General features: G+C 38.3%; 1 protein-coding gene across 25 annotated transcripts in view; it reads left to right on the top strand.

Annotated features, from left to right (window-relative positions):
- Positions 1-15,223, top strand: part of ptprk (protein tyrosine phosphatase receptor type K) — a 182,438-nt gene that overhangs the window by 140,990 nt on the left and 26,225 nt on the right. For 16 of the 25 annotated variants that reach the window (XR_014629946.1, XR_014629947.1, XM_084432113.1 and 13 more), the window contains 4 exons: positions 454-727; positions 1,916-1,952; positions 9,969-10,104; positions 13,782-13,811. Coding sequence is in view for 23 of the 25 variants with exons in the window: in XM_084432113.1 (XP_084288239.1) it covers positions 454-727; positions 1,916-1,952; positions 9,969-10,104; positions 13,782-13,811 (477 nt within the window). In the remaining 2 variants the exon portion in view is untranslated. The remainder of the gene's footprint in view (positions 1-453; positions 728-1,915; positions 1,953-9,968; positions 10,105-13,781; positions 13,812-15,223) is intronic. The other 9 variants (XM_084432118.1, XM_084432114.1, XM_084432112.1 and 6 more) reach the window with 1 other exon arrangement.

Genomic DNA, 15,223 nt, shown 5'->3' with positions numbered 1-15,223 from the left:
ACGTGAAGCTCGAGCTGAAGGAGGACGTTTGTACAGTTACACTGACAGACTTTTACTGGATAAAACAGTCTAAACTATCAATCAGAGACAGGAGAACTGCAGGAGTCTTGATCACGTTCGTCATTTAGAGGCCTTGATAATTTGCAGATGCAAAATGGTAAAGTATGTTTTAAAAGGTTAAACATGGTAACTTTGGTGAACGTCTGTGTAGAAACTCCAGTAGAAACCTGAATGATTGAGGAGGTTTCTCTAATCAGCAGTGAGTAAAAACACGGAAACAGCAGAATGAAGTAAACAAGAGTATGAAGATCCCAAAATATCATCTCAAAACAAAATAAGTTATATTTTGTCTGTGCTTTTGGTTGTGTCATCAATATCCAAATGAAAGGTGAAAGCTGAGGGATGTTGAGTTCTGAATAAATGTGCTGATTGTCTGATGTCGGTCATCCACAGCTCGTATCAGATCGTGGTGAAGGAGATCAACCCTCACCGAGCCCGACGGGACGCCGGCGGCGGGGAGTGTTACCGCGAGCCCGTGTCCTATCAGAACGCCGCCAGCTCGGGCCTGCCGTACTACTTCGCTGCGGAGCTGCCGCCCAGGAACCTCCCAGAACCGCTGCCGTTCACCGTGGGAGACAACAAGACGTACCTCGGCTACTGGAACGCCCCCCTCGCACCCCGCAAAAACTACAACATCTACTTCCAGGCGGTCAGCAGCGTGGAGAAGGTCAGCGGACGACAGCACTCACATCAACACATGCAGTGACGGACAGTACGGCTCAGTCGCTACTGCTCTTTCCTTCAGCAAAATCACATTCGTCTTGCTTCAGGCACTTTATTGGTGTATTATAACTTTCTTTTGCGTTGCATGCGACTGTTAAATAAATGACAAAGTCAATATCACACCCATGACAAGTCAAATACTAACAGAAATATTGGGCAGTCCAGTTTTTGTCCAGATCATAGCGGCTCAGAAGTTGTGTCCCAAATGACGCACTATACGCTTTGTACTTATGAGCATAGACAGGGTTTGAAATGAACTTTTTCAGTCACCAGCCAATTTGGCTACTAGATTTTTAAGTTACCGGCCATTCAGAACTTCTACTAGCCAAAGAAAGAACCAGATTAACTACGTCACAGCACATATTTATTATAAAATTAGGATTTCATACATTCATTTTTTATTCAAACAAAATCCTGTCATCCAGCAATATTCCTCTTTCATCCTCATCCTTTACACCAAAAATGTGTTGTAGGTGGACAGATCAATACAGGACAAAGAACATAAAAAAATGTTGGATGTTGGGAAATAACAATGTCTTTTCTGTTAAGCAAACGCTTTTTAATCTTCGCTATTGCTTCAATGCAAATAAACAAGCGCACCGTTATTCGTAGGGTAGTGACGTGTGTGTTCAAGTCAGCCAGATATGAGCAGATTCTGCACAGTATGCTGTATTTACTATATCATGATCTCACGAAATCTGCGCAGATTTGTCTTACACGAACGTCCCCAGCAAAGTGAGTAAACGTAATAAGTAACACCAAATTGGCTCGTGGTTTGACAGCGTTACCCGCCACAGTTGAGTTTTACCTGCATTTGGCGTGTTGGCGGGTGTTCACTTCAAACCCTGAGCGTAGTGAATGAATTTTGTACGGATATTTTGTCATTCATCATCATTCGTCTGATCGCCCCTCCCCCTCCACTGTGTAATTAAAGCCACGTCTGGTGAGTTCAACATCCCACACTTTGTTTTTCCGCTTAATTAAGTGCGTCATCCGGGTATTTGAAGAGATTAAAATACCAGTCGTTCTACTCGATATGCATTGCAGATATCCGTTGTGACATCTTTATGTTATTCTGCTCTGCTGTTAATCGAGTTTTGAGAATTAACTGTAAATTGTTGTTGTTTTTCAGGAAAGTAAAACGCAGTGTTTGAAACTGGCATTTAAAGGTAAGCCCTTTGATTTGAGAGCATGCATCTGAATCTCATCTGTCTCTGTCTCTGATGTTATGATGTAAGAGCGTCTCTGAGCTTTCAGCAGCGTTTATACTGGGACATTGTTTGATTATATAGACAGACTGTAGATAGATATTTGATCGTCCTGTACCATCCTGCTCACAGTTCTGTTCAGCATCAAATGCATGTATCATTTACATAAGCATCACATTTATGAGCATCTCCCTTAAAATATATGCACTAAAATCTACTGAAGACCCTTTCCAAAAAATGTGAATATCATGGAAAAGTTTATTTATTTCCATAATTCCATTCAAAACGTTAACCTTCCATAGATTATAGATTCAGGGCCCACAACTTAAACGATTTCAAGTATTTAGTTGTTTATTTGTACATAATTTGGGCTTCCAGCTCATAAAACCCACGAAAACAGGATTTCAAAAAATTAGAATATTACATGAAATCACACAGTAATTACACAGTGATACCATGGTCATTGAACCAGGTTTTGGTTATGTTGGCAGTGTGGGCAGGTGCAAATCCTGCTGGAAAATGAAGTCAGCATCTCCATAAAGCTTGTCTGCTGAAGGAAGCATGAAGTGCTCTGGAAATGTCCTGGTAGACGGCTGCGTTGACTCTGGATGTAATAAAGCACAGTGGACCAAAGTCCTCTTTTCTGATGAGAGCAAATTTTGCATCTCATTTGGAAACCAAGGTCCCAGAGTCTGGAGGAAGAATGGAGAGGCACACAATCCAAGATGCTTGAAGTCCAGTGTGAAGTTTCCACAGTCTGTGTTGGTCATCGGCTGGTGTTGGTCCACTGTGCTGTCCACTCAACGCAGCCGTCTACCAGGACATGTTCAGAGCACTTCATGCTTCCTTCAGCAGACAAGCTTTATGGAGATGCTGACTCCATTTTCCAGCAGGATTTGCACCTGCCCACACTGCCAAAATAACCAAAACCTGGTTCAGTGACCATGGTATCACTGTGTAATTACTGTGTGATTTCATGTAATATTCTAATTTTTTGAAATCCTGTTTCCGTGGGTTTTATGAGCTGGAAGCCCAAATTATGTACAAATAAACAACTAAATACTTGAAATCGTTTAAGTTGTGGGCCCTGAATCTATAATCTATGGAAGTTTAACGTTTTTAATGGAATTATGGAAATAAATAAACTTTTCCATGATATTCTAATTTTTTGGAAAGGGTCTGTACTGTGTGAGCTTGAAATATAAGGAACAAATGCATGCAGTATGTGATTTACAAAAAAACAGTAAAGTGGCAATAAATGCCCGATTTGTGCCTAAGTGAGAAGAGTACAAGTGGAAATGGATGGCATTTATTTGTGCATATTAAAATGACAGATGTGTGGACACTTCTGAAATGTAATACAAGAACACTTCTGGATGAGGTTCCTCATGGTTCAGCACGACTCAAGTTTGTCATTGCAGCCGTATAGATGTAATGATGAACACAATGTGCTGCTTATAACAGTGACTTCCAGTATACACACGCCAGCACTGCTGTTACTGTGAACACCAGAGAACAAGTTAAAGATTCAGCAGTAAACATACAGTATACTTGAGTATTATTAGGGAATCTGTACTTGAGTTCAGATCAAACTGAATACTTTGTTTTTACAAGGAAAAAAAGATGACTTTTTACTCCGTGTGTAACTTCATGTGGCTTAAATTTTTCCTCAATGATTAAAAAATCTAAATAGCATTTGTATTTATCCTAATTTGACTAAGAAGCCAATCAAACAAACTCAATCAAACTTAAATGTGACTTTCCTTCTGAGGGACAGTACAGGATGACAGTGTCCATGTGTGGGTGAACTGGTCCTTTCAGACACAGACTCCAGACTACAGTCATGTGTTTTTATAATAACCATCACTGTAGATGGATGAGATCATGAGTCGTGTTAAAAATGAGAAAATCTCAAACGTCTATTTTAAAAGCTTTCTCAGTACTTTTTAAGTTGGTCAGTGAATGTGTGACTGCAAAAAAAAAACTATAAAATATCTATTTGTAGTCATGTGCTGATGCTGTAGTAGAATATTTATAATTATTATATTTTTAAATTGATAGTGCAGTAGTCCTTCTCGAAACACTGTGGTATCTCTGAAGATTCTCTGCCATTTATTATACACCTAATAAAATTCATAAAGAATGAATAATCCATACCCACAGATATCAAGCAATCATTGAAGCGATGTTGAGTCAGTGTTGAACGGTGTAATTGCATTGAATTAATGTTACAAAGTGATGATGGTTCAGTATCACTTATTGATTCAACGTTATGAATTGATGTTAGTTCAATATCAGGTTTGCACCCGCAATTAATGTTGAAACAATGGTGAGATTTCACCAAGAAATGAATGGTAATGCGACTGAATCAACGTTACACTATGACTGATTCTACATCACTGATGCTGAATCAATATTGAGATTAAGAAAAATAATCAAGGGTAATATTGTTTGATCAATGTTACAATGTGATGTTGATTCTAAATCACTTTTGTTGAAACACTGAACATACTGAAATCTAACAGCAGCGTGAAACAATGTTGCCGACTGAGTTACCAAGTTAATGTTGAAACAACATTAATATTTCAGCTACACTGTATGAATTTCTTTCTTCTGCTGCACACTGGTTGACGATCACACGTTGATCTGATTGGTTACAAGGTAGTTTGTGACGTCAGAAACACCAGCGATTTCAAAGCATGTCTTTGGTTCACTTTAAGGAAGAAACACTCAGCAATGGTGTCGACTTATGAACTTACACATGCTTTGTCTTAAAGTATATTAAAAACACCACATAGACATATAAACTACATTAAAAGCTGGATTTTCACCACAGGGGGACTTTAACTGATGTTAGAACTTTATTCAGGAAATTCCTAATAAACATTACTAAAGCAAGATGCATTTTTTAAAGAATGTTATTCAAACACTTTAATAACTTTTTAATGTATCTAAATACAGTCAGTAACAATACAAATCAAAATCAAATGCATGCAAATTGTATTAATGTCACCATGCAGTCTGGGACAGTATCAGGAGCCTAACACATTCAATCTGAACCAAAGTGATGAATCTCAGGACTAATATACATTTCATATGTATATATATATATATATATACATTTTTTTATTATTATTATTATTATTTTTTTTGTGGAGTTGTGACTTTGTATATATCAAAATAGTTGTTTATGATTAGAGTTTAATCATAAATGCCCATTGAACATTTAGTTTTAACGTACATATTTTCTCCAGCTAAATGTCCAATATGTCTTTATGTGTGTATATGTGTGTATAAATTGTCTGGTGCGGTAATGACAGTACGGAAAGCACCTTCGGCCGTGTCTCGGCTGAGTTATTGCACATTATTTCCTCCTCTGGCTCTTCATTAATTGTTTTTCAGCAGGAAATCGAATGATAAAAGTCCGCCCGAGGCTCCGAGCGCTCCCAGAACGGATTAGATATAGCCCACGTCATGTGTTGTTTAGCAACAAAAATACATTTTTGTTTTTAAGCATGGAATTTTATCTCCGAAATGGACGTAATCCAATTTCCATTGAATTGCTCCCAGTGTTTTTCTCTCCGATCAGACTCATAAGAGCTGACAGAAACACAAGTGTCCTGGCAGGGGGCAAAATCTGATGTCTGAACCAATACAGGCGTGCATCTAAAACCTCGCCACGCCGCCCATTAATCACCTTTCAACCCAAGTGTCGAAACTGACTGCGAGACCACCTTGCTGGCGAGGTCACCGGCTCTGCTTTTCCTTCATGAGAGATGGACGTGAACCGTTTCTTGTTTCTTGAGTTATAGATTACATTTTCCCACTGGAGACAGACTTGAGACATGCTGAAAATAAATGGTAACATCTAAATTAGCTGGGTTTGCTCAAGTCATTAATCAATATTATTTAACATCACAGAATCCGCCTAAATACACTGATTTATCAGATAGAAATAGCTCTTTAAGGTAATAATTAAAATGTACCATTGTTTTTACAGTGCAGACGGCTGTAAACTAGAGACTAACCCACAGCAACAGTGCATGAAAACAATGATCTAGTGGAAATCTATTAAATATTGAGATTGTATGAGCGATTTTAGAATAGTGGGATCATTTTACACATAGTATTAGTATTGCTACAACTGCGCATACATTAGGTATGGAAATAAAGAAATATTGGAAATATCAGATCACACACTGTAAAGGAATAGTTGAGCTAAAAAATAAGGCAACCTATCGCGTTCAACTTTTTAAGTTAACTCAACTAATCCACTACAGTTAAAGTCAACTTAAATACTTTTGTTCTTCTATTGTGTTTTTTTTTACTTAAAAATTCTTGCAAAAAAATAAGGCAATCACACTCAACTTTTTAAGTTAACTCAACTTTATTTTTTTACAGTGCACATTTATAAACAAAATATTTTTTTCAGATGGCCAGAAAATAAAGTGCAGCGCGTCGAGAATAGCCGTGTCCGTCTGTCATCTGAAGGCGTTCCTCACTGGATGATTGACAGCTTTGTTGATCATAATGCAGTCTATTTTACGCATTGCAACATCCTTGCGTCCAGCGCAGACACTTTGTTGTCTATTGAACTAAAATATAACCAGAAATATAACTTATACCGCTAGCATCGGCAAATAAAATTCGAAACCAAAATGATTCTTTTCAAACAGGTTTTCTAAATACTCCCAAAGCAGGTCGTCCCTCGCTCCATTGGCTGAGCCAGAAGTTGACAAACATCAGATTTATATTTTGACAGTGTCACAGTGATGTGTTATAAAAAATAAAAAATGTAAATTGCTTATTAAAATATGTTTAATGAAAAAAATATGAATATATAGGATCTTATTGGACCAGCAGATAAACAGATCTTTCAGCTCCCGATAGTAGTTCTCTCAGCTCTGCTTAAAGTCCCCCTGTGGTGAAAATCCAGCTTTAAGTGCTGTTTATATGTGTATGTGGTGTTTTTAATATGCTTTAAGACAAACCATGTGTAAGTTCATAAGTCGACACCATTGCTGAGTATTTCCTCCTTAAAACTGCAGTGAACCAAAGACAGTCTCAAAAACACGCTTTGAAATCGCTGGTGTTTCTGACGTCACAAACTACCTTGTAACCAATCAGATCAACGTGTGATCGTCAACCAGTGGATCTCTGAGCTGAGTGAGTGAGTGGAGGCGGGGCTCATTTGCATATTCATAGAACCGCGCATACTAAATGAGGCAAGGGTGTCGAGTTACATTCAAGCTATTTTAAGGCATGAAGAATTATTTTTCAAGGAAAAAACATTTAAATATGTCATTTTGGTGCTCAAAGATGAGTTTTAAGGGATAAAATGATTGACTACAGGGGGACTTTAACATCCGTTCTGCAGATCCTGCCCTGGTTGTGCGTTATTGACAGAGACAGGTCGAGTGAAGCTAACGCAGCACTCGCGTGTGTGATCGCTTCTTATAGCCTGGAGGAAGAGTGTGGTCTGATGATGAAGGCCCGGTGCATTAGAGCAGCGTCTGGCCCCAGGCCGCTCACTGTAGAGGACAGAGAGCCGTGTCACAGCGCCTTTGGTTTTGTGTGAGAGTTATTGTTGGGTGAAATAATCTGCCCCACAGATCCAGAGGCAGGAGAGTACAGCTGATGGCTTTATTTAAGAGGCCCATGTCAGCGGGTCATTGCCTTATCACTCTTAAAAGCTTATAGTAGAGCTTCAGGACACAGCGAAGATGCTTTTACTTCTCTTGCCCAGACATCTCGCACAATGCGGCATTTACAGGCAAACTCACGAGTGGAGTCAGCATCAAGACGGCCGTAAATGTCATACGCACCGAGCTGGAGTTTGGATCAATAGCCGTAGATGCCGTAATGATAGTTGTGCTGTTTTATCGGTGTGCGAGAGGTATTTCAGTCAGCAGTGATGTATTTCTGACAGGGTTATAGACCCGAAGCTCCACTGCAGCACACTGACACAATAGAGGAAGATCTGGCCTAACACACCGTATCAACTCACACTCGTGTGGACTTATCCAGACTACGGCTTCGACTAACCATTACACGTTATTCCTGTTAACTTAATTAGTTTTGTTCTTGTCACAATTCGTTTTTTTGTGTGTGTGCAATGTCATTACATTGGAGTATAAGAAACAAATGGCAAAATTTTTTTTTAATATTTTATGATATATCCTATGTAGACTCCAGGACGCAGTTAATAAGAAAATGAAAACAAGACAATAACCAAAACATTGAGTCTCGTTCACTGAGCATGCGTACACACATATTTGTGCGTGAAATGTGCGTATGAAAGTTTTTAAGAACAAATGACGATTCACCAAAAATGTAGTAATAAAATGTATTCTACAATTACGAAAAAATATAGGAACAACTGAAACCACACGTACGAAGAAAAGCTCCACGGCCTTATAATCATGTTAGGAAGTTATATTTCATCATAACACGACTAGAATTATATTTTCATATTATTATTCACGACTATTATTTATAGTTTCATTAATTGTATCATACAGTATAATCCATATATAAAATTATACAATTTAATTTGATCTTAAATAGATTCCATCATAGGCTACAGTTAAAGAGTAAGAAAGCTGTTATAGCTTCAGCTGCGAGGTTTCTCTGGATAACGCAGATATGCGTGTGTGTGTGTGTACTGCTGGCTAGTGAGAGCTCTGTAGAAAAGGTGTGTGTTGTGTGTGTACTGGTGAGAATGACACAGTTGTCATTGCTCAAGGTTCGGGCGAGAGCGCGTCTGCAAACAGCGGCTGTGAGGAAAGCCCTTATATGGAGATGTGTGGGCGTGTTTATGCAAATGACTCATTTACAATACTCCAAATTCGATCAGAACGAGCTTAAGAACAAATTCATGTGCATAAGAACGTGTTGTGAACAAATACAAAATAATCCACGCAATTATTAGTGAATGAGACCCACTGTTTAATTATTTTAAACTTTAGGTTTTAAAACTTGTTTGCAGCATTAAAAATATGTTAATGTAAATATAATGTAATAATGTAATATAACTTTAAATGTAAAATCAAAAACCATAATCAAGTACTTTACATGTGCTTTAGTATGTTAGTCAACTTCTATAAAGCATGACAAAATATTATTGAAACATGATGATTTAAAATGTGCTTTAAAGTTAAACTTTAATTTGACATTATTACAAGAGTGCACTTTTTAAAAGGTCTCTCTCTATAAATGCACTTAAGTGGCCTTTTATTTCATTCATATAGTGTTTTCTGCAAGTATATATATATTTTTTAATATATTTTTTAATATATACAGTATACTTTTAATATTTGAAGTACTCTACAAGTGCACATTTAATACACCAGAACAAGAGACAATATTTCCTCCTCTGCAGTGAGTATAGAGATGTGAACTGTAGTGTACAGTGATGTGAATACAGTGTTCAGCATCAGACTCCCACAGGCCTTACATTGTGTTTAGCTCGACATGGCATCGTTCACGCTCTGTTCCTCAGGCTGCGCTCCGAGCCAGCATCTTCTCTTTCAACTGTTTCACACATTTATTTTTAGAGCAGACTCATTTTTGTGTTTTGCATAATGTATTCGTGCCAGGTAATAATATTAGCGTTCAACAATGGAATGATACCGTGGTTGTCTGCCAATGTTTGGAGAAACATATCCGACAGTCATTTTCAACCCATTCTGTTATGTTTTGGCAGCGAGAGAAAGACAGAAATCACACGGCGAACTGATGGCGGTTTATGTTTGCGAAACGAATCGATGTTGTGGTCAGGAGACTTTCGTGATGTTTGAAAGTGCATTTGGAACAGGCTCTTGTAGAAACAGCGCATTACTGGCAGACATTTAATTATTTTGCATCTAAGAAAGACAAAGGCTTTAATGTGATATGTTGAATTTGCTAAGCCATTGCCCCAACCTAACACTCATAAAGGTGGATGTTAAGTTAAAACTACTCCATCTGTCCATTCAGGGGCCACGGAGGAGCCGGAAGTGATCCCAGATCCGGCCAAACAGACGGACCAGGTGGTGAAGATAGCGGGCATCAGCGCTGCGGTCCTGGTGTTCATTCTGCTGGTGCTCGTGGCCATCCTTCTGCTGAAGAAGAGGTAAGATGCGGCTCTGTAACCCACGAGCACACCACATCCTCCTCCCACTGCCATCTCATCACATCATCAGCAGCCGTGGGGCGTCCCGTCAGCACACACACACCGAACCTCACACTGATCAGGAGAGTTTCCTGCTATCACACCTCATTAATCACCCGTTTACACAGGACGCTTTACTGTATCCGAGGGCTTCTCAGAAGGTTCGGGGTCGGTCAGATGTTTTTAAGGCTCTTCTGCTCACCAAGGCTGCATTTATTTGATCTAAAAACAGTAAAAACAGTGAAATATTATTTTATTTAAAATAGTTGTGTTCTATGTGAATATATATTTAAAGTGTAATTTACTCCTGTGATCAAAGCTGAGTTTTCAGCATCATTACTCCAGTCTTCAGTGTCACATGATCCTTCACAAATCATTCTAATATGATGATTTGATGCTCAAGAAACATTTCTGATTATTATCAGTGATGAAAACAGTTCATATTTTTGTGGAAACTGTGATACATTTTATTTTTTTTAGGATTCTTTGATGAATAGAAAGTTCAAAAGAACAGCATTTATTTAAAATAGAATCTTTTAACATTATAAATGTCTTTACTGTCACTTTTGATCAATTTAATGCGTTCTTGATGAATAAAAGTATTATTAGTATTTTTATTTTTAAATAACTTCAGTTAAAGTTAAAATTTATTCTCAAATCACTTGTCTTATTTATTTGTTGGCAGACTATTAGTAATAATATAGTAATTGATGTCATTGTCTGTGGAAGCAGGGGTTGGTCGAGAGAGAGAGTGATGGATCGACTCATGAATCACCTTCATTTTGGTGGAAAAAGGTGGAAAACGTGCAGTGTAGTTGAACATTGGAGAGGACACACCAGACCATATTTGCTGTTTGTGAGAGAGAGGAAAGAAGGGAGTGTGTTTCGAGCGTGTTTGGCTCTGTCTGTGTGTAAATGAGCGCAGGGTTCAGTGCTTTAAGAGCCTGTACTGTTTTGAAGGGGTGTATTTAATGTGCACCCCCAGATCTTCAGGATCTTACGTTCACTTTTCTCTCCCTCTATCGCTCAGCAAACAGCCTGGCATGGTTTCTGGCAGCTGCTGTCTAATGGCTCCATCATGTGGTGTTTACTTGAACAGCAGGCTGTGTTTAAGACACACACCAATGCTCATCGTAACAGACCAGGCTGGAAACATTAGTCTGACTCTCTATTAACACCCTTTATGAATGGATGGATGGGTGGATGGGTGGATAGATGGGTGGGTGGATAGATAGATAGATAGATAGATAGATAGATAGATAGATAGATAGATAGATAGATAGATAGACAGACAGACAGACAGACAGACAGACAGACAGACAGACAGATAGACAGATAGATAGATAGATAGATAGATAGATAGATAGATAGATAGATAGAGAATGGTAGTTTAATTGAGTCTAGGGCTTCAGGGAGTTTAGATTTGAGTTTTTGTGTTGTGCACTACTGGGCCACCATAGCCTTGGCTCAATTTGAACAGTCTGCAATGAAAGTCTATGGGATTTTTATGATTTTTTATATGATTTTTTTTTTTAAACTGAAAGTCAAATAGGCTAAATGATAATAAAAAAAAAAAACTAAAAAAAAAACTCAACACAGATACACACAGGTTATATTGAGAATCCTTAGATGCTTCAACAGTGACGTTTTTGTTTTTCCCTCAAAGCATGTCCTCGCTGGGATGTAGTTCTTTCTTTCTCATTCATACACACACACACACACAGTTCATATATTCATTGTTGCAGTGGCAGCAGGGAAGAGTCTTTGATAACCTTTAGTGAAATGAAGACCTTGCTCGTGTGTGTAGATCAGGGCTCTTTTGAAAAGCTGAGTTCAGTGTTCAGAGTCAAGGAATGTCTTTTCTTACCGCACACACACACACACACACACACAACACTCGCTCGTCTTCAGTCAGGATCGTGTTCGTTGTTGTTTTCAGGGGAAGGAAAATTCAATTTATTGTAATACATAAGCATGCAATTTTAATGATGCACAAAAATGCAATCCATTTAGTGAGCACACGTGTGTAAATGGATTACTTCTGTAGAGTCACACAATCAAAGTTCCTTTGAGCAAAATAACACAGAAGCAGAGATGCTGTGAGTTCTAGTTAAACTGTACAACACACACACACACACACACACACACGTGGGTCGGGTCGCACCGGCCCTTCAGAAGTTCGTTCTTTAACTGCAATGTAAAGTCCACACTAGAGGCTGAGGAACTAGAGCGAGTTTATAACTTACTCTGTTCTTTATTCGGTTGTTCTCAAGGCAGAATGAAGCTAGTGTCGTAAGCTCTCCGTAAAGTAATGCACTGTCACATAATATAACCGTTACACTCGATGATCCAGAAGAGCAGAAGTTGTGTTGAACTTCTTTTGCCTCACGTAACTAACGGTACAAATATTTACTGCTTAATCATAAATAATATAATAGGTGTTGTTTTACATGTAAATAACATTCAGAAACTGTATTTGAAATTTATAAAGGATCAATTGATCAATACTTATACAAAAAAACACATAAGAAATGACATTTATTTGATATATAAATAGTATTTATTTAGTGTAATTTCTCTTGAATGGGCCTCAGATCCTGGTTTATTTCCCACCCTGACCCAGGAGCATCAGGAATACTCCTCATCCTCCATTCTTCACTCATTCTCTGAAGTGCACACCCCTCTTCCATCATGTCTGTAAATGAGAGATACGGCAGTGATGTTAACTGACACCTGTCGGCGTGGAGAAGGCAAACGCTTCTGGCTAGTGTAGACATACTGGATGTGTGATCCCTTGAATAACTGATTCCACGAGCAGAAGTGTCCAGTACGAGCTGGCTTCACGAGATAAAGCGGCGGTAGCGTTGGGCTGGTCATGTGATCTGAATGTGGGAGTGAGCGTCTCCTGTGAATGGACTTCTTTTCAAACAAAACAGTGTTTGTTTCACCAGCCAGCATGTGTTTAGGCCCCGTTAAACACGTCTGAACACGTTTGGCAAACGTGTGACATTCCGCATCATCTTTTGTGTGTGTGAGAGATGATTGTGTATTTTTTAACATAATGAATATGTGCACATATTGAACCTCGATACACAGGTATAAATATAAATGGCTCTTTTCCAACTGAGCGCTGGATTATCCCTGTTTTCCGCTCAAACTGAAGATACTGCATCTTTAAAACGGTGGTCATTGACGTATTGCTTATTTTGCAGGAAGTCAGCAGCTTTACTGCTTTGATTTGCAGCTTCTTTTTTTATTTGTGCCTTTTTGCTTGTGCTCTGCATATGTGATTTTTCCCCCCTTCTTTCTTTAAAAATGGCTTTTTAAAAACATTTTTAAATGATCTGTGCTTCAAGTTTCATTGCAGTGATTGATCAAGTCAGAGCCCCTGAAATGCATGATGAGATCGCACAGCCAGAGTTCCTCCATGCTCTGATTAGGTTTTTTTTTTTTTTTTTTTGTCAAATAAATAGGCTGTCAGATTGCACGCAAATGTACAAAACAAGACATGCATGTTTGAATGAATGCCAGAGAGATCAGGCTAAAGTGTCTGTTGCTTATGTTGGTAAGGATGATTCCCACATTGCACTCACCAATATCTCTTCATCTGTTTGTGCTGTTTCTCATTCGCTCGCCAGGAGGAGCTACTATTCGTACTCATATTACCTGTAAGTAACAGAGACGCTCAGACAAAAGCAAAAGGCTGACACACATGCAGGGCTCTCTGCTCTCTGTCTATGGTTAGTCCTGTTAGTCTTTTAAAGATGCAGTATCCTTTTTTCAAGCGAAAACACAAATCGCTTCGACCAATCACGTTCCTTTTGCACTGTAGTAGTTCTTGGACGAGCTCGCCGACGGTCGCATCCAAGCGGTGTTATTTGAAAAAAGAATGCTGCACTTGTGTCTGTCCGTTGTCTTTTCGGTTGGTTCTTTTGTTGTTTTGGTGTGTGCATGTGTGTGTGTGTGTGGGATAGTTACTCACCCTGTCTCCATCCACCTCACATTCTCATCCGCTCGTTCATTTGGTGAAGAGGGTGTTTCTTCACGCAGCTGTCCCGGGTGGCCTTTAGTCTAAACCTACACCTCTGCAAAATGTCAATCAAAAATAAAATCAAGATATTCCTGCTTGTATGTATTCCTGTCGAAACAAAGCAACAGATTGAACATACACTAATAATCATTTGCCTTACAAATCATCTTTCTTTCACAGCTCCACATTGCATTTCATGACATGACAAAGTAAAACCATGACGAGAGAATCTTTTTTTTCCCCTTCAGTTCAGATACAGTAATCTTTATGATCTGTTCTGTATTTGCTTGCTCAAATGCAACCTAAAACCACATTGACCTAAAAAAATTATCAGTATTTTGTCTTGTTTTCCACTGAAAAAAAAAACTTAAACCGAGAAAAAAAAACAGTTAGACAAGCAAAATGGCGTACTGTTCTCAGATCAGTTTTTGACATGATTTGTTCATCCTGATGTTCGTGATGAATATTGTTCATTCAGCCCGTAAACCTTTTCTTTAGATTTCCTTTCATTTAAGAATAAATGTCACATATTTCTGCGATATTTTCTTGATCTAGAAAGAGATGTTAATATTTTAAGCCTTTCAATCTACTTGAAGATTAAATTGAAAATGATTTGACATTAATCTAAAGTTTACTGCAATGTAACAAGTTAAATATCACATTTTCTCTGTCATAAGACCCTCATGTTCAGATATTAACTGGAAAACAAGACAAAAGTGCTGATTAAGAAAAATGTTTTCACAATTTCATTGTGTTAGTCAAATGCTCTTTTTTACTAATAATCATGTTTCATAAAATGTAGAATTAAAATAATACATTTAGACAAAAAATGCCTCATAAATGGCTAAACTAATTCTGTGACAGTAAAACTGTCAGGGAGTTTGAACAGTTCGAACAGACATGGTTTTATTTCTCTGAATCACATCCACTAATTTGAAAGTATTCCTCAAAGTTGTCCTTTCCCACGGAACTAAAGCTTTCCCATTGGATCATCCCCGTTTTCTCTCTCCTGTGTTCTGTATATTCCTCATGTGACTGCTTTGGCTGGGT

The sequence above is a fragment of the Rutilus rutilus genome (genome assembly GCF_951802725.1).
Source record: "Rutilus rutilus genome assembly, chromosome: 15".
Taxonomy (NCBI): Eukaryota; Metazoa; Chordata; class Actinopteri; order Cypriniformes; family Leuciscidae; genus Rutilus; species Rutilus rutilus.
Note: the sequence above shows the minus strand (reverse complement) of the source record. Positions and strands in the feature narration are given on the sequence as shown.